Raw genomic sequence first — 27,678 nt, forward strand, 5'->3', positions numbered from 1 at the left:
GGCTGGAAAATTGAGAGATTTTAAAGAAAAATAAATTTGCAGGTATTTTTTTATTTGGCTTTGGGTGTTAGATAATTCAGGGGCCACATTGGCAAGCTTTTCTCTGGAATAAATTTTTATTATTATTTTTTAAATGAGAGCTGAGATGCTCAGGGTAATAACATGATTCCAGTATTTGGGGTCTTTAAGAAAACCTGCAAAAATCACAAGATTTGCACTAAAAATCACGGGAGTTGGCCACACTGTTTCCATTATACCCTTCAGCTCCATGGTCCCTACATGTCTTCAGCCTCTGCAGTCCACACAGGTGTTGAAAATCCTTCCAGGGTACTTTTGTACCTAACACTGAGTGTGTGTGTGTGTGTTTGTTCCTCTCTCCCTCTAGTGGCTGGTCTCAACAATCATAACTGCCTGCTGCTCGAGGAAGATGCCGCAAGGATCCTGCGTTTCGGGTGCACACGGACAACTCACAGCTGCTGGCTGGATGTTTGCAGGGATGCTGGTGAGTAGGGGTGCACTGGACTGACGGGAAGCAGGTGAACTGAGGGGTAAGGAAGAGGGAAAAGGCAGGAATTCCCACTTGCTGCCCTCTTTGTACAGACATTCCTGAGCAATGACTAAAGGCAGAAACGGGGCAAAGAGCATTTTTATTCTGGTCGCTTTTCAGCCGTTTCGTTCTCCCCTTATTTGGGCGCGCTCAAGAGGAGAGGCCGGCTAGCACAGGGAATCCTGACTAACGCCCCAGCGGGCAGCTGGACGTTGACAGAGACACGCTACAGAACACAACCGCTTACCACTGCCTCTTTACCAGCTCCCTTCTTTCCAGGGAGCTGAGCCCGCCAGGAGCACCGGGGGTCAAAATTACATGTACACACAGGCAGGGAGATGGTCGAGAGCCGTGGCGCATATTCAAGTGGGCAAAGTATCAGGGGTGCCTGATGAAGAGTGTAAACTCCATGGGGCAGGGAGATTATGTGACCCCCCCCCCCCACCTGGGTGGTGGAGCCCCCCCCTCCCCACACCCCTGGAATGCGTGGGGAATTGACACACAGAGAGAAGCAGAGATTTGTCTACGAACTGAACAATAAAAGCCATGCAGGAGGCCTCCCGCCTTAAGCATCCTTCTAGCCTAAGAGATGACTCTAGCCCAGGGGGTCTCAACGTTTGTCTTTCTGAGCCCCCTCAACGTGCTATTAAAACCCCCCGGCCCCCCTGTGCCACAGCAACTGGGTTTCTGCCTATAAAAACCAGGGCCGGCGGTAGGGGTTAGCAAGCAGGGCAACTGCCCTGTGCCCCACACCACAGGGCCCCCCATGCAGCTAAGTTGCTCAGGCTTCGGCTTCAGCCCTTAGTGGCAGGACTCAGGGCCCCAGGCAGCGGGGTTTCAGCTGTCTCCTCTGGGCCCCTGCAAGTCTAACGCCGGCCCTGCTTGGCAACCCCTCTGAAATCTGCTCGCGGCCCCGCAGGGAACCACGGCTCTAGCATATGCCCTCCTGGACTGAGGACAATGTGCATCCTATTTCCTAGACCACCTCCCTTAGTCTGTTCAGTTCAGCTTCTCTTCGCACACCCATCCCCGCAGCGTCTGGCCCCCTGCAAGCCATTTTTGCCCAGCCCTGGAGCCAGGTTTCAATGCATTAACAATCTGGAATGGGGAGGACCCACTGGGTGCCAGCCTAGACCAGAGTTATTCCTTAGTCAAAGGGTAAGTGGCTGCTGCTTGCCCAGCCCTGGCCGTTGCAGAATTTGCCCTCTTGGCCCCCGCACAATAAAATCTCCAAAGGAAGCAGCCAACCGGTCCTAGGATCTGCAATGGTAGCTCAGCGCTAGTCCCCTGCCTGAGTCTGATTCATTAGGACAGAGTCTTGCTAAAATCCCTTCAGCAGGCCTGCCTGTCCCACTTCCCGGCCAGCCCCCTGGCTGTTCCCACCACCCTTACATTAAGTGAATTAACGAACCAGCTGGTCAGCAAGCCAGCACCCATTTAACCCTTGTTTTGCCAGCTCCCTGCCTGCTAACGAGGTCGGGGTGTTAGTCAGAGACCCCCGGAGCCTGCCAGCAAACGCCAACAGCTTTGTGGGTTCCCTAGCACCCTGGATGTGCAGAACGCTTTGCAAATGCATCGTGGGACCAGGTCCCTGCCCCGTGGAGCTTACAATCTCCTGGCCCAGTTCTACCCTCAGTGACCCAGAGTAGAACTGGGCCGCAGTCAGGACGTTACGCAGCTTGAAATCCATCTCCCGCGACTCGTGCCTGGGCTAGTTTTCCGAGAAGTGGCTGGACTCCGAGAGGACCTTCCCATCCTTGGTCTCGACGGTCTTGATCAGGATCGGCCTCTTGGGCGAGGAGGCTGGCCCGGGCCCGGGCGGCGTGGCAGCCCTGCCCGGGGAGGGGAGTGCCACTCGGGAAGGCAGGAGTCCAGCTGCGTAAGCAAGTCAGGAAGGGGTTGGGGGTGGGTTTAGAAATCTAATCGAGAAATCAGAGAGGGTTCGGTTTTACGAAGAGGCTCTTGATTGGGACCCAAAGCGATTAAGCAAATGAGAGGTGGGCAAGCTGGGATTGGCTGGCCAATCAGAGGCAAGGATTTACGCATGCAAATCAACGGGGGAGCACGTTCCTGCCCTCGCTCGGACTGACAGCGGCTAATTTGCATTAGGTCTGTGATTTACATCTATTTACATACAGAGATACCCTGGTGTGCGTGACGGGCTTGGAACCAGCTCAGGGGCAGACCCAGAGCCCGGGCCATGGAAGGAGCCTCACGGGATCGGGCTGTTCGTGTGTCATCAGCTCTGTCGAGCGGCTGGTCTCGGCGACAGCCCTCTCCTGAGGCCCAGCTAGGGAGATCAGGCACCTATGAAAAAGTTCCTCCCGCCCGCCAGCTCCTAACTCAAGGGATAGCGGCTGGTGCTTCCCACCCCCGTTCTCAGCTGCAGGGCACCTGGGCACCGGCCTGTTCAAAGCCATCAGGCCCTGCCCACACGGATCTAACCTGCAGCGACCCGAGGGCCCCGCTCGTCGCATTTTGGAGACGCCCGCCCTGCAGCCGAGCTGGGACCCCTGCGATCCCGCCGGGGGTCACAGCCACATCCCCCCATTGCACAAGACACTGGCACAGTTCACCCGCGGTCCCTAGGGCACCGTCACTGGCTCCCCAAGTCCGGGCCCTGGGGCACCATTCCATCGCCCAGGGTCTAACCCACACGGGCAATGGGGGTGCTGTCCGGGGACCCCACTCCTCTGTGGGGAGGGCACAGGCAGGCAGCTGGGAGGCGGAGAGCCCCGGCCCATACACCAGAAGTGGGGCTGACTGCTCCGGCAGGTAGGGAAACCCTGGCATGCTGCCTTGGGCTGCAGAGACAGCGGGGCACATGCGGGACTGGGCTGCCCTCGCCCCCAGGCACCGAGGCCAGACACACCAGGGGAAGAGACTCACTCCGTTTGTCCATGGCGCTGCTATGTGGGTTCGGGCCTTGGCCGATCATCCTGGGAGAGAGAAATCAGACACGGGAGCGCCGTCAAGAGGAGCACGTTACGGGGGTGGCAGGCGGGGTCGGGTGGGTTCTTGCCCACTGGAGACCTGGCAGAGAACCTGCCCTGCCGTCGCTGGCTCAGGGGGCCCTGGCCGCACAGAGGGGTGAGAAGCGCTCATGGGACTAGCGCGGTGGGGGAAGATAGGGGCAGGGCGGCCAGTGACTTTCCCAGGGTCCCACACGGCAGGGAGCTCATCCCATTAGGTCATGCTGCCTGAGCTTAGTAAGCCAAATCCGGAGGATGAAGACGCCCTCCCCACCCCGGCACAGAGCCCCCCTTGCTGTAGCCTGTCCAGGCAGCCTCCCGCTAGCCTCTTCCAACGGAGGAGTTTGCCAGCGTCCCGGGTGGCTTCTACCAACGCACCCCGTGATTCCATACCTGTGCGGGTGCCCCTCAATCCTGACCCGCAGCCCCCCTTGCTATCCCAGCCCTGGGCCAGCCACGCCCGGCTGTGAGCAACCGGGGGTTTGCCAAGCTCCCCAGGTAACCCAAGCTGGGTCCCCCCGCCCCGCCCCCGGGGAGCGCTCACCGGTTCTCCTCGCCCTCCAGCAGCTTGCGGTAGGTGGCGATCTCCATGTCCAGGGCCAGCTTGATGTTCATCAGCTCCTGGTACTCGCGCACCTTCCGCGCCATGTCCTGCTTGGCCCCCTTCAGCGCATCTTCCAGCTCCTGCACCGTGTCCTTGGCGCGGCGCACGGCCTGCTCGCCCTGCTCCTCCGCCAGCGCGATGGCGCTCTCCAGGTTGGCTCGCTAGCGCCGGGGGCAGAAACAAGGTCACCTGGGGGGTGGGGGGTGTTCTGGCCTGCCCGTCGAAGGGAGGGGATGATTGCACCAGCCACTGCTCCCCCAGAATCCTTTGCACCTGGTCCCATAGCCCTCCCCAGAAGCAGCCTTGGGAACCAAGACAGGGGGTTACCAGGACTTTCCCCCCGGGGGGTGGGGAGGAAGAGAACACGGCTCCCCCCCATGGCAGTCTCTGGCCTCAGCAGAGAAGCCGGCTGGCACGGGCAGAGTTGCAGGAGGGGGTCCCTGGGAAGGGAGCATGTCCCTGCCCCACACGAGCCCCCTGTCCGGGAGGCAGGCTGCACAAGGTGGGGCTCACCTGGTTCTTCAGGGCCTCGATGTCAGCATTGATCCTCTGGGCGTAGCGGTTCAGCTCCGCGATCTCATTCTTGATGCTTTTCATCTCGTCGTTGTGCTTCCGGGCCTGGGTCGCCATGTCATCGAACTGGGGGGCGAGGGGGAGAGGGAGGGGTTGCCAAGGCGTTGTCTCGGTCCCAGAGCCCCTCGCCTGCCCTAGAGAGGTGCCGGCAGGGAGCCTGAGGGCAGAGCTGGGACAGACCCTTTGATCCCATTCACTAGGCCAGCACAGGGCTGTTCCCAGCGGCCGTTCCCCTGGGAGCTCGTCCATCGCGTGGGGCTGGGACGTTTATCCCCGTGTCTTTGTGAGCGGGGCCCAGCCAGCATCCTGCTCCACCAGGGAGATGGCGGGAATAGCCCAACCCCTGGTTGGGGGACGTGAACCCACAACCCCTGCTGGGAGTTCTTGCTGCCTGGAGGACACACGAGCCTTCACCAACTCGCTGGGGGGCCCTGGCTGGACCAGTCCTAGCTGACGAGTCAGCACTTGGGTCCCATCTCTCTCCATGTGGCTGCTGCTTCCCTCGCTCAGCTGGGCTTGCACACCCGGGGCAGTGGCGGATTAGCCACTGGGCCATCGGGGCCCCTGCTCAGGGGCCCCAGCCAATTGGGGGCCCTGAAAAAATGGGCACCCCCACACCCTGACCCACTCTACCCACCCTCCCAGTGCTCCTGCAGGGACCGGGGGAACTGCCATGCCCCAACCCCACTCCCCAGCAGGAGCACAGGAGGGGAGGACCCCCCTCCCAATTCATCTGGCCCAGCGCCCCACAAAATTGTAATCTGCCTCTGACCCAGGGAATGGCGGGGGGTTCACTGATCCCTGGGGGGGGCGGGAGGGATGTCTCGGTGCTCATTTGTCTATGTACACTTTGGGAGCCATGTCTGGAGAATATCACAGGCCTGTCTGCAAGCCCAGAGGAGCGTGCACAGAGTTTGCTTGTGCACTCACGAGGTCCATGTTCACTATCGCCATCAGCAAGCTCACCGTGCACGTGGACTTGTGCAAGTCTCACTGGGGGTGGGGTGGAGGGGTGGGGAGGGACTGGCTGGATCAGCTGGTGGGAGGCAAGCTCCGGGACATGCAGGCGAGCTCCGAACGTGTGGGGAACAGGTAGGTGCAGAGGGAAAGCTGGCCCGCACGGGGATGGGTGTGCGAGCAGCGTGCGAGAACGAGGAAGCGTGATCAGGCATGGGGCACGCGCGGCGGGGGAGGAGCGCCGCTCACCTTGTGCTTGTACCACTGTTCGGCCTCCTCCCGACTCTTGGCTGCCATGGCCTGGTACTGAGCCTTCACCTCGTCTATGACCTGCTTCATCTCCAGCTCCCGGCTGTTATCCATCTCCACCGTCACCTGCGTGTTCTGGATCTGGGACTGCAGCTCCCGGATCTCCTGCGGGAGGGAAGAAATTCGGGGGGGGGGGGGAGGGGGGGTTTGAGACAGAGCAGAATCCAGATTCCTCTTTCGCTGCATTTTGCATGGACTCCCCCAGCCAGCAGCACCCCAATGCTCCCCAGGCGGGACCGCCTGCAAACAGAGCTCTGGAGCCCCCCAGGGGCCGGCGCCCACCTCGTCATACAGCTGCTTGAGGTATTCGATTTCGTCCGTGATACTCTCCAGCTTTGATTCGATATCCACCTTCTGCAGATACAGGTCGTCGAGATCCTGCAGGCACAGGAGAGACGCCGTCAGGGCACTGCCGTGTGGGGCAGAGGAGCTCCTGTCGGGCCCCAGTGCACCCTGGGATCGGGCCCCAGCAGTGTGGGTCCTGGGCAGCCAGCCACTGCAGCCACTCTGCTCTGTGGGGCAAGGGGGTGAGGGGGATGTTGGCCAGGACACCTGGGTTCTCCCTTGATTTCCCCTCCCAAATGCCCTGTGGGTCTTCAGCCCAAATCCCTTCCATCCATCTCTGGTGCCTCTTCCCAGTGGAAGATGAATGTCTCCTCCAGCCACACAGCACCCTCGCATCTGATCCTGCTTTGGCGTGTGCCCATGTCCGGGAGGGGAGCTGGACCCCAGAGGGCAGCGCGTGACCTGCTGGGCTGTACGGGTAAAGCAGAGACTAGCTGGGCAGAGATGTCCCCGGGACGAAGGGTGGAGGTTTCTCACCTTCTTCGTCACGACAAATTCGTTCTCCAGCTGGTTCCGCCGATTGATCTCGTCCTCGTACCTGGGGAGAGAGGGGACGTGCAGGGAGCCAGGCAGTGCAGCAACAGGCACGGGGCCTTAACGTAGCGAGCCGGGACCCCGTCCCACGGGAGTATGGGGACGGATGCTCGGACTCCAAGCCAGAGAGCAACAAGGAACGGGCTCTGGGTTCGAATCCTGGGCGTGTCTCACGTCCCCTGGCTGCGGGGCGCAGAGATCGGGGTGTGGGGGGCAGGTGAGGCACTGGGAGAGGAGCCCTGAGTCAGCTCCCTAGCGCCCCCTACTGGAGATGGCTCAGCAGCCACGCTGGCCAGCGTGGAGAGCCCCAGCCAGTCTACACAGCAGCCTCGGGGAGGTGGAGATGTGGAGTTTCTTGGGCGGGGGGGGACTTAGGAGGAGAAATTGCTGGGATCCTCTACAGTTTATCTGGGGCTGGGGGCGGGGGGGTCTTTGCCCTGCAGCGGGCAGGCCTCAGGGAGAAGCGTCAATAAATGCCAGACTGGGCTTGCTCACGGAGCATGACTCCTATGGGCTGGGCCCCTGATTTCTGGGCTCCTCCCTGGGAAGGAAGCTCCAGGCTCAGATGGCAGCTGATCCCAGCCAGGACAGAAGACAAGACCCCTGCCCCACAAGAACAGGGCTGTTTCCTGTCCAGCACCCATGTCCTGGGTGATGGGTCCAATGGATCTCACTGACGGGGCCTTTCGTCTCCTCGGTTCCCACCCCACCTTTCATGGTTTCCTCCCTCCTGGAGCTCACTCGGCTTCGCTGCCGTATGGGGCCACCTGCCCCAGACCCACGTACCTGCCCTTCAGCTCCTCCAGCAACGCCTGCATGTGGTCCAGCTCCGTCCCTAGCTTGCCTTTGTCCTGGCTCAGCGTCTCGATCTGCTGCTTCAGGTTCTGGCTGGAGCGCGCCATGATCTGCCCCAGGTTGGACTTGTATTGGTCCTTGTCCTTCAGCAGCTTCAGCTGCGTCTCCAGCACTTTGTTCTGCTGCTCGAGGTTACGCACCTGGAGGCGAGAACAAGCGGTACTGGGCCCTGCGCTTCGCTCCGCCCGTCAGGGTCGCCCAGGCAGGCAGCTGTGCAGTAAGACCGTCCCCCTCTGGGGGCTCAGGGCAGGTCCCTCAGAAATGTCTAGCGAGGATCAGTGCACCGGGGGGATGCACAGGAACAGATGGCTGCAGAGGGCGAAGCGGCAGGTGTAAAATCCCCACGCTCCCTGGAACGCAAGAGGTGTGAATCCCGGCCCAGGTTGGTTCGGCCCAGGCAGATCCACGAGAGACAGTGCTTCCCCTTGGCCCACGTTTCCCCTCCTCCTCCTGGATTCCAAGGCCAGCAGGGACCATTGTGATCATCTGGTCTGACCTCCTGTCTAACCCAGGCCAGAGAACGGCCACAAACTCATTCCTGAGGCAGAACATTTGGAAAACCAGCACTAGTGAGCTGTGTGGCATGACCACATGCTGGCCGCATGCACAGAGCTGGCAGGTTGAAAGGCGTTCCATCTAGAACCATAGGACAGTTGTCACTTAGTAGGGCTGGCTGAAGTTTTGCCACCAAAAAAATTCTCCCATCGGAAAATGCAGTTTCATCAAAAAGCAACTTTTCCCGTGGAGAAATGCCGGTTTTTGACAAGGTTTTTTATTTTCAGATCAAGCGAAGGGATCGAAACAAGCACATTTCAAACGGCCGTTTCAAAGGGAGCCCGCTCCCTCTCCATGCTTCCAAACGTGTCGTTTGGATCAAAACACGGCGATGTTTTCGGTTTCCACACTGCCGATCTGAAACTGTGCCACATTTTGGGGGTTTGCAACATTTTTCACCCTCTGAATTTCCCTTCCGATGCTGAACAAAAAAGTAACATCAAAAAGTCAAAACTTTTTGACAGCTCTATCGATTAGCCAGCCACCTTTGGGTACTCAGGGATCGGACCCCAGAGATCCCAGTTCCACCACAAGGGGGCGATGCAGTGTCTCCTTTTCCAAGAGAGCATAACGAAGGCTGCAAGCCGGTGCATACATCCTACCAGCGGGTGAGAGGGGTGAATGCCAGGGAAGTCATTATTATTTGGATTACTGCAACGTGTAGCAGCCCAGTCGTGGGGCATTGTGCTGTACCAATACAGAACAAAACTGTGATCCGTCTGTGGATAAGAGGGAACAACCTAAAAAGGCAACTCTCTCTAGCAACCAGATCCCTGGCTGTTAATGAAAGACAATCCCAAACACCTACAAGATCTCTATCAAGCGTTCTTAAAACTACAGTACCCACCTGCTGAAGTGAAGAAACAGATTGATAGAGCCAGAAGGGTACCCAGAAGTCACCTACTCCAGGACAGGCCCAACAAAGAAAGTAACAGAACGCCACTCGCTGTCACCTTCAGCCCCCAACTAAAACCCCTCCAGCACATCAAGGATCTACAACCTATCCTGAAGGATGATCCCTCACTCTCACAGATCTTGGGAGACAGGCCAGTCCTCGCTTACAAACAGTCCCCCCATCTGAAGCAAATACTCACCAGCAACCACACACCACACAACAAAAACACTAACCCAGGAACCTATCCCTGCAACAAAGCCCATTGCCAACTCTGTCCTCATATCTATTCAGGGGACACCATCATAGGACCTAATCACATCAGCCACAGTATCGGGGCTCGTTCACTTGCACATCTACCAATGTGATATATGCCATCACGTGCCAGCAATGCCCCTCTGCCATGTACATTGGCCAAACCAGACAGTCGCGACGCAAAAGAATAAATGGACACAAATCTGATATCAGGAATTATAACATTCAAAAACCAGGCGGAGAACACTTCAACCTCCCTGGTCATTCGATTACAGACCTAAAAGTCGCAATATTACAACAAAAAATTTTCAAAAACAGACTCCAATGAGAGACTGCTGAATTGGAATTAATTTGCTAATTGGACACCATTAAACTAGGTTTCAATAAAGACTGGGAGTGGATGGGCCATTACACAAAATAAAACTATTTCCCCATGCTTATCTCCCCCCTCCCCCTCCCGAGTTCCTTATATCGCCTTGTCAAGTGCTGGAAATGGCCATTTTCATTACCACTACAAACAGTTATTTTTCTCTCCTGCTGACAACAGTTCACCTTATCTGATCACTCTCCTTATAATGTGTATGGTAACAGCTATTGTTTCATGTTCCCTGTGTATACACACACACACACACACACACACACACACCTTCCTTCTGTATTTTCCACTACATGCATCCGAAGAAGTGGGCTGTAGCCCACGAAAGCTTAGGCTACATTAAATTGGTTAGTCTCTAAGGTGCCACAAGTCCTCCTGTTCTTTTAGTCCCAAGGAAGGGAGTGATACAGGACTCTACAGGAGATCTCCACCTTGCAGCCCTAAGGTTTAGCCATCTTCTAGGTCACAGGCAAGAATGAACCTAATCAGCATCTGGGTCCCTCCCGGGCACAGCGCAGCTGGGAGGGCATTTGGCCTGTGAGCCGGTTAGTAGGCTCCAGGGCATTTGTCCCTCACCACAGACACCCCCAGCTCCTCCCATTGGATCTGGCACTGACAGCGGAATGATGGAGTGTGAAATCTAGAAGCCTTCAGGTGTCCAGAAAAGGAACGGCTGCTAGGTGGTCATTGCCAGTCCAGCTGACAGAGGCCAGGGTGGGAGGGATAGACAAGCACAAATGTTGGCCAGAACGGGCCAGCCACAGAACCAGAAGGTTAGGAGGGACCGTAAGGGTCGTCTAGTCTAACCCCCTGCCAAGATGCAGGATTTGGAGAGGGAAACCATAAAGTTACTGGCAAAAACAAGTGCATGGACGTGGCTGGGGCTCCTTCTACCTTCCCCGCGCTCTGGTAGGAAACAGTCCCGGAGGGTTTCCAGCTCCTGCAGGATTTGCAGATCTATTTATTCTCGGGATAGGCCCTGCCACACTGCTCCATTACTAGAGTGTCTGGGATGTGGATATTCGTCTGATGAGACCCGGACTGAGCCCACCAACGGATTTCATATGGGCCACCACCCAGCTGCGAGATGGGAATGACCTGCAGGCGTGGGCTGGATTTGAGGGGTGATTTAGACTCTGTACCCCATCAGCAGGGCCATCCCATCCCCAGCAGGGTGTGTTTCAGATGATCAGGGCTTGCTCACAGCCGTGCTGCTCCGTGCGGAAATTCTTATTTGCATGTAGCTTGCGGAATAAGAGAGGAATTAAGAGTCTTTTGTTCTCTGCCACACGAAGGGATCAAGTGGCTGCATTAGCTTCTGCTCCACAGAACTTTTGTGGCTTTGTCACAGCCAGCCACGGTTCCCCCAGGGGCGCTGGAACAGTTTGTATCGTGGGGGTGCTCAGAGCCATTGAACCAAACTGTCAACCCTGCAGAGAATGGAAACCACTTCAAGTCAGGGGGTGCAGCAGCCCCCCTAGTCCCAGCACCTATGGGCTCACCCCTTTCCTGCCCGGCTCAGATCAGGTGCTCTGCCAGCTTGGTCATTGTTATCAAGCCCTTTGGAGTGGCTGACATGAACCAGAGTCTCAGAGTCAGTGGGGGTTTTATTATTGATGCTGTGTGGGAACAGGAGTTGCAGAGACCCAAGGCTGAGAATGTCTCAAAACCACCTGTTTTGCATTCAGTGGCAACGTCCTTATTATTTTTTAAGCTACACTAAGGCATACGGGAGCTCACAGGAGGTCTTAAAACCCAGGCTTGGTGCCTCTTGCATTTCTTTATGCTGGATTGACCAAAAAATTGTTTTATTTGGAGAAGATTCCCCTCTCCCCCTGCTTGTTTTTGATCTTTGGACCATCGGGAAGGTCAAATCTGCTCTTCCCTGGTTTTGCTGGAGGATCTGTGGGATGTCGTCACTCTTTAACTAAGACTTTCTTTCTCTAACATGTTTGCTAGCCAAGCATCAACCAGAAAAGCCGGAGTTTTCACATGGTCTGAGGGTCAGACTAAAAAAAGCCCCTCCCAGTGGCTCGGCGTTCACTCTTGGGATGTGTGGTGTCGCTATTTCACGAGCTAGTGCAGCATGGTACCTTAGACAGCAGCCAAATTGCGAAGGTGAAAAACCAGAACAGATTCTTTTCAAAACCCTTCCAGACGCTTCATCCACCAGGAAGCAGCAATTGAAAAAAAGTGTCAAATCCATCAGAGCAGCAGAGACACCAGGTGGCCAGACAAAGTTCATGCTATTATTAAGAAACACAAACTTCCCCCTGGGTGGATTATCTTTGAACAGCTTCATTAGGAAAACAAGGGCGTCACCTCAGAGGCTGCGCATCCAACCTGTGAGTTAGATTCAAGTGTGTGTGTGTGTTTGTGTTTGTGTGGCTGATGCTCAGCTGTATTAGGGCAAGGTCAAGGTCACGAGTCAGTAACTCGGAATCTGCCCATTCACATGCAGTTTTGCTGACTGGAGAAGTCAGTTACATCCCAGGTTACCACAGCCCTGAATACAGAGCCCCAGGACAGCAAGTGGAATTCTAGATAGAATGCTAGTTTGTCATCACATTTGCTGATTTGCATATACCATAACGATGGTGGCCGTGATCCTGCAGACGGCCCCGTGTGGGGGACAGCTGTGCCCACGCAGAATCCCATAGGGCCGTGCACAGGTACAGACGGCCGTCTGTGTGGTTCCATCTACAGGATGGGCTGTCATTTGCACCTCTCTAGCTCCATCCACCTGAGGGTCGCTGTGTATTGTGGTGAGCTCTGCGTCACCCCCCTGCCCCCAGCGGCAGGTAAATTGCCTTGACAGCATTCTACAGAGAGGCGGAGCCGATCACCCAAGGTCACACAGGGCGTTTGGCAAAGGCAGGAGCTTGAATGAAGGAGTTTATCTGTGGGCTACCCGGCTGAATTGGCAGCTTCCAGTTGTGGTTTGAGGCTGTGATAGGGCTCCAGGTATCACGTCTCTCAAAGCACATGTTGAAAGCCAAGGAGAAGACTGGGGCCGGGCCTACATGGGAAGGGGTTTTCATTTTTAGGTGCAACTCAGATAAGGGGATTCTGCCATTAGAAATATTCGAGAGACAAGGTGGGGGAGGTGAGATCTTTCATTGGACCAACCTCTGTTGGCAGGGCCGGCTTTAGGCCAATTCCACCAATTCCCCCGAATCGGGCCCCGCACCTAAGAGGGCCCCGCGCCGAGTGGCAGGGCCGCCCAGAGTGGGGGGCAAGTGGCAGAGAATCCCTTCCCTAGCTAGAGGCGCCTTTTTAATTTTTACTTACCCGACGGCGCTCTGTGTCTTTGGCGGCAGGTCCTTCAGTGCCACCAAAGACCCGTAGCGAGTGAAGGACCCGTCGCCAAAGACTAGGAGCGTGGCCCAGTGAGTACAAGCCCCATGTGGTTTTTTTATGTTTTTTTGTTTTTGTTTTTTTAAGTCAACCCTGCCGGAGCCCCGTCAAAACTATTTGAATCGGGCCCCGCACTTCCTAAAGCCGGTCCTGTCTGTTGGTGAGCGAGACAAGCTTTCGAGCTACAAGGAGCTCTTCTTCTGGTCTGGGGAAGCTTGAAAGCTTGTCTCTCACCAACAGATATTGGTCCAATAAAAGATATGACCTCCCCCCCTCATCTCTCTAACATCCAGGGACTGACACGGCTACACCACTGCAGAAGACATTCAAAATGTTTCCCACCAGGGACGCCAGAGCTCCCTTCCCCGCTGTTTGAGAGGCAATCCGGTTACTCGGAGCTTTGAGGTGTGGCAGGCGGCTGGCAAACAATGCAGCCAGCTCCTAATTCACTGGGATTTCCAGTGACTGAACATTACTGTTAATTTTTCAAAGATATTTTTCTAGGACCTGACCCAGAGCCCACTGGAGTTAATGGGAGCTGTCGGATTGTGCCCATAATACCTATAACAACACTGGAACAAGCTCACGTCCAGTAAACGCTCACAGGTTTAAATGAAAGCAATCCGCTCCGGCTAGGGGACGAAGGAGAAAGATTTATGATGAATCTAATTACCCCAGAATCTCTTCCCCCCCCTCCTGATTTCACCTCCACCAGGTGCTTCGCGTGGAACAATAACTTTTTTGTCTTTCATAAAACTTCAGCAAATCAGCCGGGAAGCAACAGATGAACAATTGGACACTTGGCTGGAGACTGGAATTCAGAAGTTACCGCTACGTCTACACGGCATTGCTAGCAGGGATCTTAGACTCAGCGTTCCCAAGTCTGTGCATTAGCGTCCACACTGCACTGTAAATCCGGATTTACAACTGCTGGCTCCGGCTCTCAACTCCTGTGCTAGCTGTTCCTACTGCAGACCAGGGCTGGGCCCCACCCCGGTCGTAGGACCCAGGTCCTGAGTGCTTGCTGAAAGCGGTGTGTGTGGACAGAGTGGGCTCAAACCGGAGTCTGAACTGGAGTTTACAATGCAGTGTAGACAGGACACATCCTAAATGACTGGCTGCACCCGCCCCCCCGTATTTTCAGGTCATGGTTCCTTCACTGGCAATCGGCCGGGAAAGCTCAACTTCTTTGCAGGATGCCGCCCCAAAGGTGCCAGGGAGGGGGACAGCGCACGGCAGGCGTGTGTCCCAGGGGCACCGGGTTAGATGCCCAGGGCAGGGAGGAGGATACATTTCCACTGGGATTTGTTTTCCCTCCGCCCCAGCAGGGCAGATCCTGCGGCAGCAACGGAGCCAGAGGCGCCCGTGGGAGCACGGGGGAGCGGGGCCCTCACACCCCGCCCCGGCTCACCTTGTCGATGAAGGAGATGAACTGGTTGTTGAGTCCCTTGATCTGCTCCTTCTCATCGCTGCGGATCTGGTGCAGCGCGGGGTCGATCTCCAGGCTGGGCATCGAGGAGAGCAGGAAGGAGCCGGAGACGCCGCTGGGGCCGAGGCGGCCCAGGCTGGGGGAGCTGCGGAGCCCCGGCTGGAAGCCCGAGCCGGCCCGGTACAGGGAGCCCCAGCTGGGCTGCGAGCCCTGGGAGCGGCTGCTGAAGCTCATCGGCCTGGAGCGCGGGTAGCTGCTCATCGCCCCGGGAGCTGAGAGACGCGCGGGGCAAGGGACAGGCGGAGTTCGAGCCCCGCAGCCGCCAGCACCTAAAAATAGGGGCAGATTAGCCTAGCCCCGCCCCAGACCATCAAATACCATAACCCCGCCCCCAACAATACGCCTAGCCCCGCCCAACCGGACTCACCTGAGGCCATCCATCAGCCCCCCCCATCGCTGTCCCCACCCTCATTAGCATAGCCCCACCCCCTTGCAGGGGGCTCCTGACTATTTGCCCCCACCCCCGTGCGGGGGCGTGGTCTGCAGCGGCGCCTTCCATTGGCCGGCCTCTACCTGTGCATGCAAATGAGGCTCCTGAATAATGCAGCGGCCCAGGTAGAAATAGCGGCAGGGGCGGCCCGGGAGCGGGCAGCCCGCAGCATGTCCCGGTCCCGCAGCGGCTCCCTGGCCGGCTCGCCCCGCCCGTGGCCCGGCTTCTCGGCCGGCAGCATGTACGGGGGCGCGGGCGGCTCGGAGCCGCGGGTGTCGGGGTCCCGCCTGCAGGCGCTGCTGCCCGGCCTGCGCGCCAACCTGGACTCGCTGTGGGCCGGCAGCCAGCAGGAGGCGCTGCAGGGGCTGAACGAGCGCCTGGCCGGCTACCTGCAGCGGGTGCGGGGGCTGGAGGCGGCCAACCGGGCGCTGGAGGAGGAGATCGCCCAGGTGCGGGCCCGCCGCGGGGGCGCCGGCCAGCGGGACTGGGAGGCCTGCGAGCGGCCCCTGGAGGAGCTGCGCAAGCAGGTAGGGCCCAGCCGGGGGTGGGGGGCCCTGGGCTGCCAGACCCTGGGGGAGCTCTGGGGATGCTACTGCCCCATCCCCTGGACAGGGCAGGGGCCCTGCTGCTGGCAGTCCCCAGTGAAATGGGGCTAAGGGGGCTGCCCTGTGTCCCCTGCCCAGTCACCCCTTCCTTAAGCCTAGAAACAGGGCAGAGGGCATCCGTCTTCTTCTTGTCCCCCATCAGGTCTGCGCTGGCTGCCTCACCCCCTCCCTGGGGTGCCAGGGCCTCTGGCCGGCCCTTAGCCTGCCAAGGCAAGACCGGAGCTGGGGAAGAGAGATCTGAGGGTGCAAGGTGTCACGGACTCACAGATCGTGCCCCCTCTTGGCCCCCTGCGGTCCGTGGGGGGACAGGCAGACACACCCAGTTTGTGCAGGGAGCTTATCCGACCTGGGTGTCAATTTCTGGGGAAGTGTCACGCCCTGTAGCCCCACCTTGCTGGTGCCACCTCCGTTTGCCCTAATCCGCAAGAAACACCAGGGAGGCATGCTGGAACCTGGCCCTTCAGGTCTCATGTAATGGGGGGGCAGGAACCCCAAATTCCAAAAGCTTCTTATTCCCCACTACCAAGTTCTGGGGAAACACGTGCAGAACCAAGAGGGTCCTGCCCCTGCGCGCTCACAATTTATTCTGTTAGTAAGGGAGCTGCAGGCCTGGCCTAGCCGCAGCCAGCAATACTCCAGTAAGATGTAGGACCTTGAGCAAGGATACAGCTCTGTGCAGCTCAATCCTCTTTCCTTTCTCCACTCTAACGCTCCGGCCCTGCTGCCCTTTGCCGACAGTGCTGTGAAAGGTCAGGGGGCTATTTGGGCTTAAATTTTCAGTGGTGACCTTAGAGTCCTTCGTTTATGGATGCCTGGAAGAGACCAGATGCTTTCAGACTATGCGAAGCACCCACCTTCTGAAAACCAGGCCTCTTTTGAGGTCTCAAGTGACGCCCCCAAAACCACCCTGTTTTGAAACGGGGGCTGATCTATCAGGAGCCCCTTGCGCCGGTGAACTGCAGCCGTTGCTTTGTCTGTCGCTCAGTGAATCTCTTCAGGTTTGAAAGTCGTCAGCGGATCCCCTGGTGGCTACTCCCTCCTGTTTCCAACTCAACCAGCCAGGCAGGGGAGAGGAGAATGAAGTGCCCGCAGAGAGTAGCGGGCCTTCTGGAGCTGCTGAAACGAAAGCCCTTGTCCTCTAGAGTCTGAACATACCTGTTCAGTGCAGCCGGGCTTGCCAGGGCCGGCTGTCCCCACAGCACTGCCTAGCTGGCCTCGAGTCGGCTCTCTTCCCCCTCCCCCTGCTTTTGGCAGTCTCTTGGGGCTGCTGGTTAAACAGTTGCTTCTGCTCAAGCTGCCAAACATTCGTGTGTTTTTCTCTCTCTCCATTGTTAGCCTTCCGAGAGTAAACAAGGGCACCTAGATCCGGATTCCCTGTCTCTGTACAGATCTCGTCATCTGCCCAAACAGTGTGAAGAAGGATCTGGACACGCCCTGTGGGTTTCAGCAGACCCGGGAATCAAGCTGAATTCAGGGTTACTGTGACTCTTGCTTCCCTGAATATAGACATACATTCAAAGGCCAGAAGGGACCATTATGGTCCCGCTGCATGGCCCAGGCCAGAGAACTGCCCCCTGGTCATTCCTAGAACAGCTCTTCTGGAAGAGCGGCCAGTCTGGAATCCCACCAGGGCCTTGGGCAAATTGTTCCAATCGTTAATTACCCTCGTGGTTACAAATTTACGCCTTCTTTCCAGCCTGAATTTGTCTAGCTTCGGCTTCGAGCCATTGGATCATCTCCTTTCTCTGCTAGCTCCAAGAGCCCATTATTAAATGTTGGTTCTCCATGTAGGTATTTATCGACTGTAACCAAGTCATCCCTGAACCTTCTCTTTGTTAAGGTAAATAGGGACACTCAGAGCATGGGACTGTGTCCCTGCCCATCCTGGCTAATGGCCATTTATACTGTTGGTCTTCACACCATCCCCTGGCAAGGAGTTCCACCGGTTCACTGTGCATTTGGCCTTGTTTGTTTTAAACCTGCTGCCTATTAATTTCATTGGGTGACCCCGATTTGTGTGGTAAGTGAAGGAGTAAACAACACTTCTTGATTCACTTTCTCCACATCATTCATGGTTCTGTAGACCTCTATCAGCTCCCCCGTGTCATCTCTTTCCTAAACTGAACAGTCCCAGACTTTTAAATCTCTGCTCACATGGAAGCTGTTCCACCCCCCCTTATCATTTCTGTTGCCCTTTTCCGTACTCTTCCCAATTTTATTTTTTTTTAGATGGGGCGACTCAAACTGCATGTGCTATGACAGGAGTGGGCGTACTATGGATTTATATAGGGGCACTATGATACTTTCTATCTTACGATCTATCCCTTTCCTAATGACATTTAATTTTTTTGATTGCTGCTGCACGCTGAAAAGATGTTTTCAGAGAACTATTCACAATGGCGCCAAGGTCTCTTTCTTGAGTTGTAACTAATTTAGATCCCATCATTGTATATGTATAGTTGGGATTATGTTTTCCAATGTGCATTACTTTGCATTTATCAACATTGAATTTCATCTGCCATTTGGTTGCCCAGTTTTGTGAGATCCCTTTGGAACTCTGCGTGGTCACCTTCAGCTGGATTAATTTGGTATCATCTGCAAACTTTGCCACCTCACTGTTTTACCCCTTTTTTCCAGATCATTTATGAATATGTTGAATAGGACTGGGCCCAGTACAGACCCCTGGGGGGCACCACTATTTACCTCTTTCCATGGTGAAAACTGACTATTTATTCCTACCCTTGGTTTCCTATCTTGTAACCAGTTACTGATCCATGAGAGGACCTTCCCTCTTATCCACGTCTGCTTACATTGCCTAAGAGCCTCTGAGGGACCTTGTCAAAGGTTTTCTGAAAGTCCAAGTACACTAGATGCACTGAGTCACCCGTATTCATGTTTGCTGACTCCCTCAAAGAATCCCAATAGCTTGATGAAGCGGGATTTCGCTCTACAAAAGCTGTGTTGACTTTTCCCCACCATATCGTGTTCATCTCTGTGTCTGATCATTCTGTTCTTTACTACAGTGCTGAAGTTAGGCTAACCAGCCTGAAATTGCCGGGATCGTCTCTGGAGGCTTTTTAAAAAATGGGTGTTCCATTTGCTATCTGCCTGTCCTCTGGTCCATAGGCTGATTGAAGTGACAGGTTACACACCACTGTTTGTTCTGCAATTTCACAGGACTTCCTGCAGAAGTCTTGGCACTCAGCATCTCATGGCGCTTCTTACAAGGCTAAGGTTGTTAGCCTGGCTGTCCAGCACCAGTTGCAACGCTGGCCATTAAGCTCTGCTTCTCCAGATTCTCCCCTCCTCCCCCAGTTTCCATTGCACACAATGTTCTCCTTTTCCTGTCCCAAACTGTGCCACCCCAGAAGTGGCTGCATTTTGGTGATAGGTGAAGGATGCCTGTATATTGCAGTCTGTAAAGTCCACCCCTCACTGAGACTTCTAGCTGGAAAACAAGAGCATCCAATTTGGGCTGGGTGGGTTATTTGTTTAAATATTTGTGCCCCAGGCCAGTAGAGAAGCAAGGGACCTTCCCCTCCTCCCAGCCCCTTTCCTGCTGCATTTATAAAGGGGAAGGAGGAACAGTCTATTTCTGATGGGAATATTAGAGGGAATGCACTGGGGCCATCGGATATGGCTTTAAAAAACCAAACCCAGCGAACTATTAGCAAAAGACGAATCGTTTCCACCTGTAGGGGGCAGGGCTGACTCGCTTTAAATGTCTAATGACTGGTCCAGAAAGGCCACAACGTTCAAGCTTGTGTTCAAAGTAAAGCACCCAGGGAGGATTTTCAACAGCACCCGAGAGACTTAGGCATGTGGGCCCCAGTGGCTTGCGTGGCAAAGTCCCTCGGGCACGGGTGAAAATCTCCCCCTGGAATAGAGGTGGCCCTGAGTCTCGGTCCAGAGGACCTGAGCACCTCCTGCCTTCAGTGAGAGGTGGGTGCGCAGCACCCCCAAAGTCAGTCCACTCTTATAGCTGCTGAGTTTGAGGCCCTCCAAGTCTGTCTCTTGGCCAGCAGAGAACTGCCTGGAAGGGAGAGAGAGACACCTCTGTTCTGTCTCCCATCGGACTCCTCAGTCATTGCCATAGGGAAGCCGGGGGTTCCTCCGACAGACCTAATCTTGCACTGGCTGTGCTGTCTTCTACCTCAATGGGTCTCTGGTCCTGCCATGAGCGCCATGGAGACACAGCCCCTCCCTCTCAGTGGGGCTCCCAAGACACGGGGATCGTTTCCCCCACCCCTGAAATGCAGCTGCTTCTGGGGGAAACGCTGCAGCTGTATCTTGCTTGGCCAGCTTCTGCTTATGCCAACTGAAGAGAGGGAACCTGGCCAGGTGTCTGAATGGGGGGGGCTAGGCAGGTGGTGCTGAAGGAAGTTGAGGACTCTTCTGGGAACGGCAGCGTAGGTCCATGACTCAATGGCCTCCCTAGATTCGAAGGAGCTCTGGACCCAGCCCAGACAGCAGAAAGCGGCTTGTTTTCAGGTGCTTCCACGGAAGCAGCTGGATCTTCCGGCCCCGTTAAATTCTCCTCCCTGGAACGTGCCTCGGCGATCTGACTAGACGCTACTGGGGTCCAGGGAAGAGCTGCCCCCTGCCCTGCTTCCCCACGGGCTGCAAAGTACAGCTTCTCCCCCGGCGACAATGCAACCACCTGCCCTTGGCTTGACTTTGCTGTAACCCAACCCGCTGGCGCAAAGAGCCCCGTGGGGCAAACAAACGCCTTGTTTTGCTTTGCAAATGTGCCAGTTTCTGAAACATGAAACCCACTGGCAGGTTCCTTCTGCGCTTGAGCTGCCAGCTCTGAACTTGTTTCAGGAGGAGCTAAGCTGAAGAGGGGATCGAGGCTGAGATAAGGGCACTGCAGGGGTGCAGGCCCTCTCAGAGGGCCAAAGAGGCCCGGGCCACTTCCAGCTTTTGAGGCCCCCCAGCCATAATAAAAATAAAAATGACACGGTCTAATCTTGTGCCATCAGAACCAATATATTTTTATTAATATTTATGAACATTTTAAACTCTTTAGTATGACAATCTACAGCAGTTAACAAAAAAAAGTCTTTTACCAAATCACCTCTTATTTGCTTAAATTTGCAGCGCTGAGCTGAGAGTGTCACATTTTGGTCTGATAGGGATGTGCATAAAAACAAGTTGTGAAACTTATCAAATGCCAAAAAATTAACAAGTGTCTAAATTTGAGGCCCAGGCCAAATGCTCTCCTGATCCCCCCCCGATTGGTCCTGCAGGGGTGGGTGTGTATCATGTAATATCATGTCACTTAGAGACCACAATGGCAGGAGTTGGAAGGACGGCCCAGTGGTTCAGGCCTGGGGTTTTCCCAACCTGGGCTCAATTCCCTGCTCCACTCCCTGGGACTTGGGAATCTCTGTGCCCCCGTTCCCCCCTCTTTGAAAGGGGGACACTAGCCCTGCCCTGCCTTCGAGGAGTGGTGAAAATCAAGGCTGGGAGGTGCTTAGCAGATAATAACAAGGGGTTATACGAGCACCAGGTTACTGTATCTGGGGGATGACCAGGTGCAGGGCCGGCTCCAGGCTCCAGCTTGTCAAGCAGGTGTTTGGAGCGGCCACTCTGGAGAGGGGCGGCACGTCCAGCTATTCGGCGGACGGTCCCTCACGCTGGCTCGGAGTGAAGGACCTCCCGCTGAATTGACACCGCAGATCACGGCTTTTTTGTTTTTGTTTTTTGGGCTGCTTGGGGTGGCCAAAACCCTGGAGCCGGCCCTGACCAGATGCCCCAGACTTGCTGTTGGGGGAAGAACTGGAAGAGGACAAGTGCAAGGGATGGGAATGTGGGGGATGGACAGGGTGACTGGGAGTGGGACCGGGGTTTGCCGGGAAGGGGGGCGGGGGCAGCCTGAGGGAGGCCAGGGTTTCAAATGGATATTTTCAACGAGTATCCGTGCACACTGCAGCTGTGGGCAGCACTGCATATGGGGTGGACGGGTGCCTGCCCTATAGGAATCTGGGTCAGCATGTGCACGGGAAGGAGGAAGTCTGGGAGTGGGCAGGCTTATAGTAATAAAGACCTAGCATTGATCAGACTGGATCTAATCATCCCTTCTGGCCTTAATCCATGGTAGGGGCCTGTTCCCCTTGAAAGAGCTTCATGTTCTATTGATCGCTGCATACCCGGGCGAGCAGAAAGCCAGGCCCAGAGATTAGGGGCTTGACTTGAGAGATACAGTGCTCCTACAGCTCTCGCTGACATCAGCACCTCGGTAAAACTGGCCTTAAGTGACGCAAGACCCAGAGGGAATCTGCAGAGCTGAGGCTAGGACGGCAGGTCGAGTCCCAAGATCCTACCTTGGGCCTGTCTCTCTAAGGGATAGACACGCGGTGATGGACTTTAACGTCTCTGCAGCTGGGTTCCTCAGCTGTAAGACCTCTCTGTGGAGAGGTATGTGTGTGGGGGGGAAGTATACGTATCGCTTTAGCATCCCCACCTGAAGTCCCTTGCCTCTCTTGCAGGTGGAGGATCTCAACATGGACAATGCCAAGCTGCTGCTGCAAATCGATAATGCCAGGCTGGCGGCCGATGACTTCAAGGTCAAGTAGGTCGCCTCACTCCCCCCGCTACTGCCGCTTGAGCTGTGCATAGAGCAAACGATGCTGCCCCTGACTGGGGAAACAGACCCACTCAACGGCTGTGAACCTGTAGCAATCCACTACTGCGGCCAAACTTCTCAGAGCTGAGCTCTGTCCCTGGGGTTCTGTGCATTGCCCAAGCATTAAAACTCATGCACAGGACAACTTCCCAAGTTACTAGGTGAAATTCTCTGCCCTGTGCGATGTGGGAGGTCAGAGTAGATAGTCATCGCTCCCTTCTGCCTTGAAATCTGACTCTTAATTCTGATCCCCACATTTCTTCCCTGGAGCAACTCCATGTGGTTGAACGCTAAGTACATGTCCACTTCTAACTCCTCCCTCTTTCTTTCAGTCGCCACTCCTAGCATCAAGCTGGAATCCCGGGCACCTTGCCCCACTTGGCAGGTGCACAGTGTCAGTCTAGAAAGGTGGGAGTGGATTCCTGCTACAATGCAGGGCGGAGAACCTGGTTTCCCTTGCTGGTCTCCCAAACACGCAAGAACAGCCAGACTGGGTCAGACCAAAGGTCCATCCAGCCCAGTGTCCTGTCTGACAATGGCCAATGCCAGGTGCCACAGAGGGAATGACCAGAACAGGGAATCAGCAAGTGATCCATCCCCTGTCGCCCATTCCCAGCGTCCGGCAAACAGAGGCTCGGGGCACTTCGGGGCATGGTTTCCCTTGACCAGCAGCTCAACGGGGGTGAGGAAACAGAAGCAAGCCCCTGAATTAGTGTTGCCCTGTGGAATTAGAGGGTATTTCCAATGGGGCAGTGCGCCAGAGAGGAGCTACTTCCCGGTGGGGCGCCCTCTTACAGAGGTGCAGGACAGGCGCTCAGCGTCTGCCCTGGATGCTGATTCTGGGAGAAGTTGCCCACGCCAGCCTCCACTAGCTTCAGGCTCTCTGGGTACCAGACCCCCGTCCCTTTCCTACACTCCTCGCTGCCTTCCCCACACACGACTGAACGTGTTTAACGCTGAAGCCTTTCTTTGTAAGATCGGCTAGTCCTGGGGCTGGCTTGGTGGCTTCCCTCGCCATCCCTTTTGGAGGGTGGGACAAATCCACTTCCTGCTGCCTTTAACCATCATGCCCAGAACTTTCACAAAGCAACTTGCCTTGCCGAGTTCGAAGGTTCCTGCCCTGGGGGCAGCTCCCTCCCCGATGTGTCGCTAAGGCAGCTGGTGTTTTCCAGACTACTGGTCACATCAGTGCTTTGAAAGGGTCTGTCCGCATTTCTGTTGTGCCCCTCCCCCTGGAATTGGGACGTGTCTGAAGCTGCAGGCTCCAGCGTTACTCACATCTTGCTGGGTTAACTCGTCCTTGTCTTGATCCAAGGAAGCTTCCTGCAGCCAGAAAAGCCAGTGCTTGCAATGCGATGTGCCTGAAATCCGCCCCTCTGGCAGGGTCTGATCTCTCCCCTTCCTCTTCCCAGGCTGGAGGCAGAGCAGGCCGGGTGCGACAGCGTGCAGAAGGACACCCAGGGGCTGCGCAAGATCATGGAGGACACCAACTTCCTGCGCATGAAGCAGGAGGCGGAGCTGGAGGGGCTCAAGGAGGAACTCGCTCACCTGCGCAAGAGCCACAAGGAGGTAAAGGCTGGGCAGGGGCAGCTGGAGGTGTGGGAACGTGGCTGGCTTGGCCGTGCTTTGACTGGGGTGACGGCGCTTGGGGGCAACCAGCGCAGGACTGGGAGCCGCTAACACCCCGTTGCCCTCTCTGCAGGAAGCGGAGGCCCTCAGGGCACTGATCGCTAACTCGGACGTGACCGTGGAGGTGGACAACCCAAAGAAGCAGGAGCTGAGTGAGAGCATCGCCCAGATCCGGAAGCAGTACGAGAAAGTGGCCGAGCAGAACCGGGACGATGCCGAGAGCTGGTACAAGGCCAAGGTGAGGGGAGAAGCGAGGAGAGCGGCTGCGATCCCGTGCCATGACGGTCTCGGGCATAACCATGGTGTCCCTCTCCTTTCCCATAGTTCGACACGCTGTCCCAGGAAGCTAACGTGAACACCCAAGCCCTGGAGGAAGCCAAGAGCGAGCTGAATGAGCTGCGTCGGCAGCTTCAGGGCCTGGAGATCGAACGCCAGACCCTCCAGAAAATGGTGACGAGACCCTGCTTTCCCCCAGCTCTGTTCCTGGCAGCATGTGCTGCTTCCCTGGCAGGGCAACAGTCTCCTCCTGCAGTCTGAGGAAGCAGGAGTTTGAGATGGGGGGGAAAAACCACCCAAGACCCGCTCCTGGGTGGGGCTGGGTTCTTCCCTCTCCCAGTGAGCCTCTTTCCTTAGGAAGGACGTGAGGTTTTCACGCTTATTGCCTTTCTCCTACACCTGTGCCACGAGCCAGGTGGAGGAGGGACTGAGTTACATGCCCCAGGAGGAGGCTCAGTGGAGGGATAGCTCAGTGGCCTGCTAAACCCAGGGTTGTGAGTTCAATCCTTGAGGGGGCCACTTAGGGATCTGGGGCAAAAATCAGTACTTGGTCCTGCTAGTGAAGGCCGGGGGCTGGACTCAATGACCTTTCAAGGTCCCTTCCAGTTCTAGGAGATAAAAATAAATTAGTGGAGATATACCTGTTATTTTATTTATTTTCTCCCCTGAGTCCTTGCAGGCCCGACCTGAAACTGATCGCTGCATCAGTCTCTCTGGTTACAGGCCCACTACCCCTTAGCAAGAGCCATGCCTTAGCCTGGAAAGGGGACCCTGCTGTAACCCGTAGGCACCAAGTGAGCCGGTCCTAATGCCAGCTACACCGTCACAGGGCGAGCAGCCCACCATGTACCAGCTCCAGCGGGGATGGAGGCTTTTATTTAAAAAAAAAAAAAAAGCTGCCTCTCATTCTCAGGCTCTACTGGCCAGACTTCCCCCTAACTGCTGGGATCCTGGTCTTGTCCCTTGCTCAGATGCAACAGTCCCGAGAGCACCGACTACCCACATGCTTGTGGAGAGACCAGTAAACTAAGTGAGCCTAGGTCGGATCGGAGCATTAATGGCAAGGGAAGGAAAAGGCACCTTCTGAAGGACACCGGGCACCTGCCTCAGACTGGTGGGAGCCCAGGTGGAGCTGCACGTCAGGCCGTGCAAGTCCTAGGACGTGTTGGGTGCCTTGGTCCCGTCCCATATTGCCCTGTGGTAGAGTTCCACATCCATGGGCTGATGCAGGCCCCCGTGGCCTAGCCATTGTATTGAGATCCGCGAGTAAGCTGCACACAGGCTGCCAGGTAATCGCTCTGGGCCCTGCTCCTATCCAGGTGGAAACCCTGGAGAACACGTTGGAGAACACAGAAGCCCGCTACAACGACCAGCTGGCGCACCTCAATCACGTCATCGCCAAGCTGCAGGAGGAGCTGGCCGCCTGCCGGGCGGACCTGGAGCGGCAGGCCCGGGACTACGAGGCCCTGCTGGATGTGAAGAGCAAGTTGGAGAATGAGATCAGTCAATACAGCCAGCTGATTGAGGGAGTGATAGACAGGTAACCGCCCGGGGCCATGAACACTCCAGCCAGTGCTCTCCCTCTCTCCTGCTGGCTGTGGGGCGCTACCGACCCTTGGAAGTCACTCTAGTTTCTCTGCTCCCGTTCTGTCACCAGATATGGGGTCTTCCTCCTCCTGTTCAGGGCCGATTGACCGAATCCCAGACCGCTTTGTCCTGCCAGCTCCCGCGCCGTGCTTTATCTGTCTCCTTGCCGGATGCAGGGTGAAATCCGCACTGGCTGGGGTGTGGTCTCTGATCGGCCGGCATTGCACTGACGGGGCTTCTTTACCTGCACTTTTGGCTAGGCAAAGATAGCCCAGTGCCCTTGGCTGAGACTGGGGCTCAGTCAGTGGACCAGGATTCCTTTTCTACCTCATGCACCTGGTGGAAAGGCGTTGCCCAGAGCAGGAGGGAGTGGAGCATGGTTTTTTAGCCCATGTAATGGATCCATGCTGTTCCTTTGCAAGCCTTAGTTACCAGGCAGAGACTGTATTCATAACAGCTGCTATGAAGAGAGGAAGCAACAAAAGACATGCAAATCCCATGGGTCACTACAGTTGCCCAGGGCTGTTCAGGGAGAGGTGCCCACTGTAAGCAAATCACACCTCCCCCCAGGGACAGGGATCACACAAACGCTGCCATGTTTTGTGTTTGCAGAGAGGAACTGCTGAATCCAGCCAGCACGGGTAAGTGACCCCAGGTGGTGCTATTAGCGTAGGGGCGCTAGCTAATTGGAGACCAACTTTCTTCGCTGTACAGGTCTGCCCTGGCACCAATCTGCTTGCAGGCTTCCTGTGTGATCACGCTCAACGTGCCAGAACTGTGTCCTCTGATCTTGCTACTGTTCCTTTTCTACCAATGCGGCCGTGTCCTTCAGCCTTGGTCTTCTGTCCTGTTCGAAAGTAGAGTTCCAGGCCTGGCATGTTTGGAGTAAAACCACTGCCCATCCATTCCAGAAAACATGGTAGGGGACAGGGCACCCAAAGGAGACACAGTGCAGTGGGAGATGGAGCAGCAGGCTGGCTCAGTTCGGTCATCTGAGAAGCAGCACATTGGTGCATTGGCCCGTTGGGCTAGCAGCTAATGCTTCCACAAAGGCCTCCCAGCCCTCTGTCCGTCCAATAGTAGCACCCTTCACCCAGAGCACTGAGCTAATCCCCTCGTCTCTGCACCAAGACTTGTGCTCACTGCAGCCTCTGAAGCGCCTTGCTTCTAGGTTGCAGTTGTTGGGTGACTCCAGCTGTCCTACGTCACCCCCAGCACTTCCTCTTCAACACTTCCCTGGCATGAGTCCCTGTCTCTGCAGTGCAGATCGGAGCAGAAGGGAGCTGCAGGAGTCTGGTACCAGTCTAATGACCCCTTTTCCCTTCTCTCTCAGGCTCCCGGAGGCAGACCATTAAGAAGGTGGTGGTCACCACCCAGGAGATTGTGGATGGGAGAGTGATTGCGCAGCGATCGGAGGAAGTAATTCAGTAAAGAGGCAAATCTCGATCTACCGCTGCTGCACTTACAGCTCCTTTCAGTCTGATTCAACAAGCCAGGGGTGTGGGTTGCATCCTCTTCTAGAGAGGGCTGTGCTCTGCTGTGATTGGAATACTGCTGAATAAAGATCTTCCAAGCACTTTGCAATGGCTCGTTACCTCCGGTTTGTCCGGACACCCGTGCGGGATGCGCCATTTAGCTCACACATGGCAAGGGCACAAGGGAAGCCAGCAGCTGGAAGCTCCTAGGGGGAGAGGCAGCTCACAGATGGTACCTGCCAGTAGTTAAGTGAAATAGCGAAGATCCGGCTGGGCATTAGGCTCTGCTGCTGTCAGGACTAAGAGGGGCTGCCTGTGTGCGGGACGTGCTCTTTGGGGAAGGAGGTAACGCTCCTTGTCAGACCTGAACATTAAATAAGTGTCTCCCCCGCAAGAGATGCTGGAGCACTATGGGCAACAGAGGCTGT

General features: G+C 56.0%; 2 protein-coding genes across 5 annotated transcripts; one reads left to right on the forward strand and one right to left on the reverse strand.

The window, feature by feature from the left end:
- Positions 1–1,972: 1,972 nt before the first annotated feature.
- LOC101953831 (keratin, type II cytoskeletal 8-like) lies at positions 1,973–14,891 on the reverse strand. 3 transcript variants are annotated; one of them, XM_042843024.2, is made up of 9 exons: positions 14,543–14,890; positions 7,628–7,836; positions 6,785–6,845; positions 6,245–6,340; positions 5,903–6,067; positions 4,637–4,762; positions 4,064–4,284; positions 3,437–3,486; positions 1,973–2,422 (listed from the first exon to the last, which is right to left on the reverse strand). In XM_042843024.2, the coding sequence occupies exons 1-9, from the start codon at positions 14,819–14,821 to the stop codon at positions 2,259–2,261; spliced, it is 1,371 nt and encodes a 456-aa protein (XP_042698958.2). In that variant the 5' UTR covers positions 14,822–14,890; the 3' UTR covers positions 1,973–2,258. The 3 variants fall into 3 exon arrangements, with proteins under 3 accessions (XP_042698958.2, XP_023960531.2, XP_042698959.2); XM_024104763.3 differs by having other exon boundaries at positions 1,973–2,466; positions 14,543–14,887; XM_042843025.2 differs by lacking the exon at positions 1,973–2,422 and adding an exon at positions 2,684–2,837 and having other exon boundaries at positions 14,543–14,891.
- A 292-nt stretch (positions 14,892–15,183) lies between these two features.
- LOC101945870 (keratin, type I cytoskeletal 18-like) lies at positions 15,184–27,354 on the forward strand. 2 transcript variants are annotated; one of them, XM_065560472.1, is made up of 8 exons: positions 15,184–15,577; positions 22,147–22,229; positions 23,696–23,852; positions 23,986–24,150; positions 24,237–24,362; positions 25,508–25,728; positions 26,388–26,416; positions 27,109–27,354. In XM_065560472.1, the coding sequence occupies exons 1-8, from the start codon at positions 15,221–15,223 to the stop codon at positions 27,204–27,206; spliced, it is 1,236 nt and encodes a 411-aa protein (XP_065416544.1). In that variant the 5' UTR covers positions 15,184–15,220; the 3' UTR covers positions 27,207–27,354. The 2 variants fall into 2 exon arrangements, with proteins under 2 accessions (XP_065416544.1, XP_005279947.2); XM_005279890.4 differs by lacking the exon at positions 26,388–26,416 and having other exon boundaries at positions 15,185–15,577.
- The last annotated feature ends 324 nt before the right edge of the window (positions 27,355–27,678 follow it).

Source organism: Chrysemys picta, chromosome 11, assembly GCF_011386835.1.
Source record: "Chrysemys picta bellii isolate R12L10 chromosome 11, ASM1138683v2, whole genome shotgun sequence".
NCBI lineage: Eukaryota > Metazoa > Chordata > Testudines > Emydidae > Chrysemys > Chrysemys picta.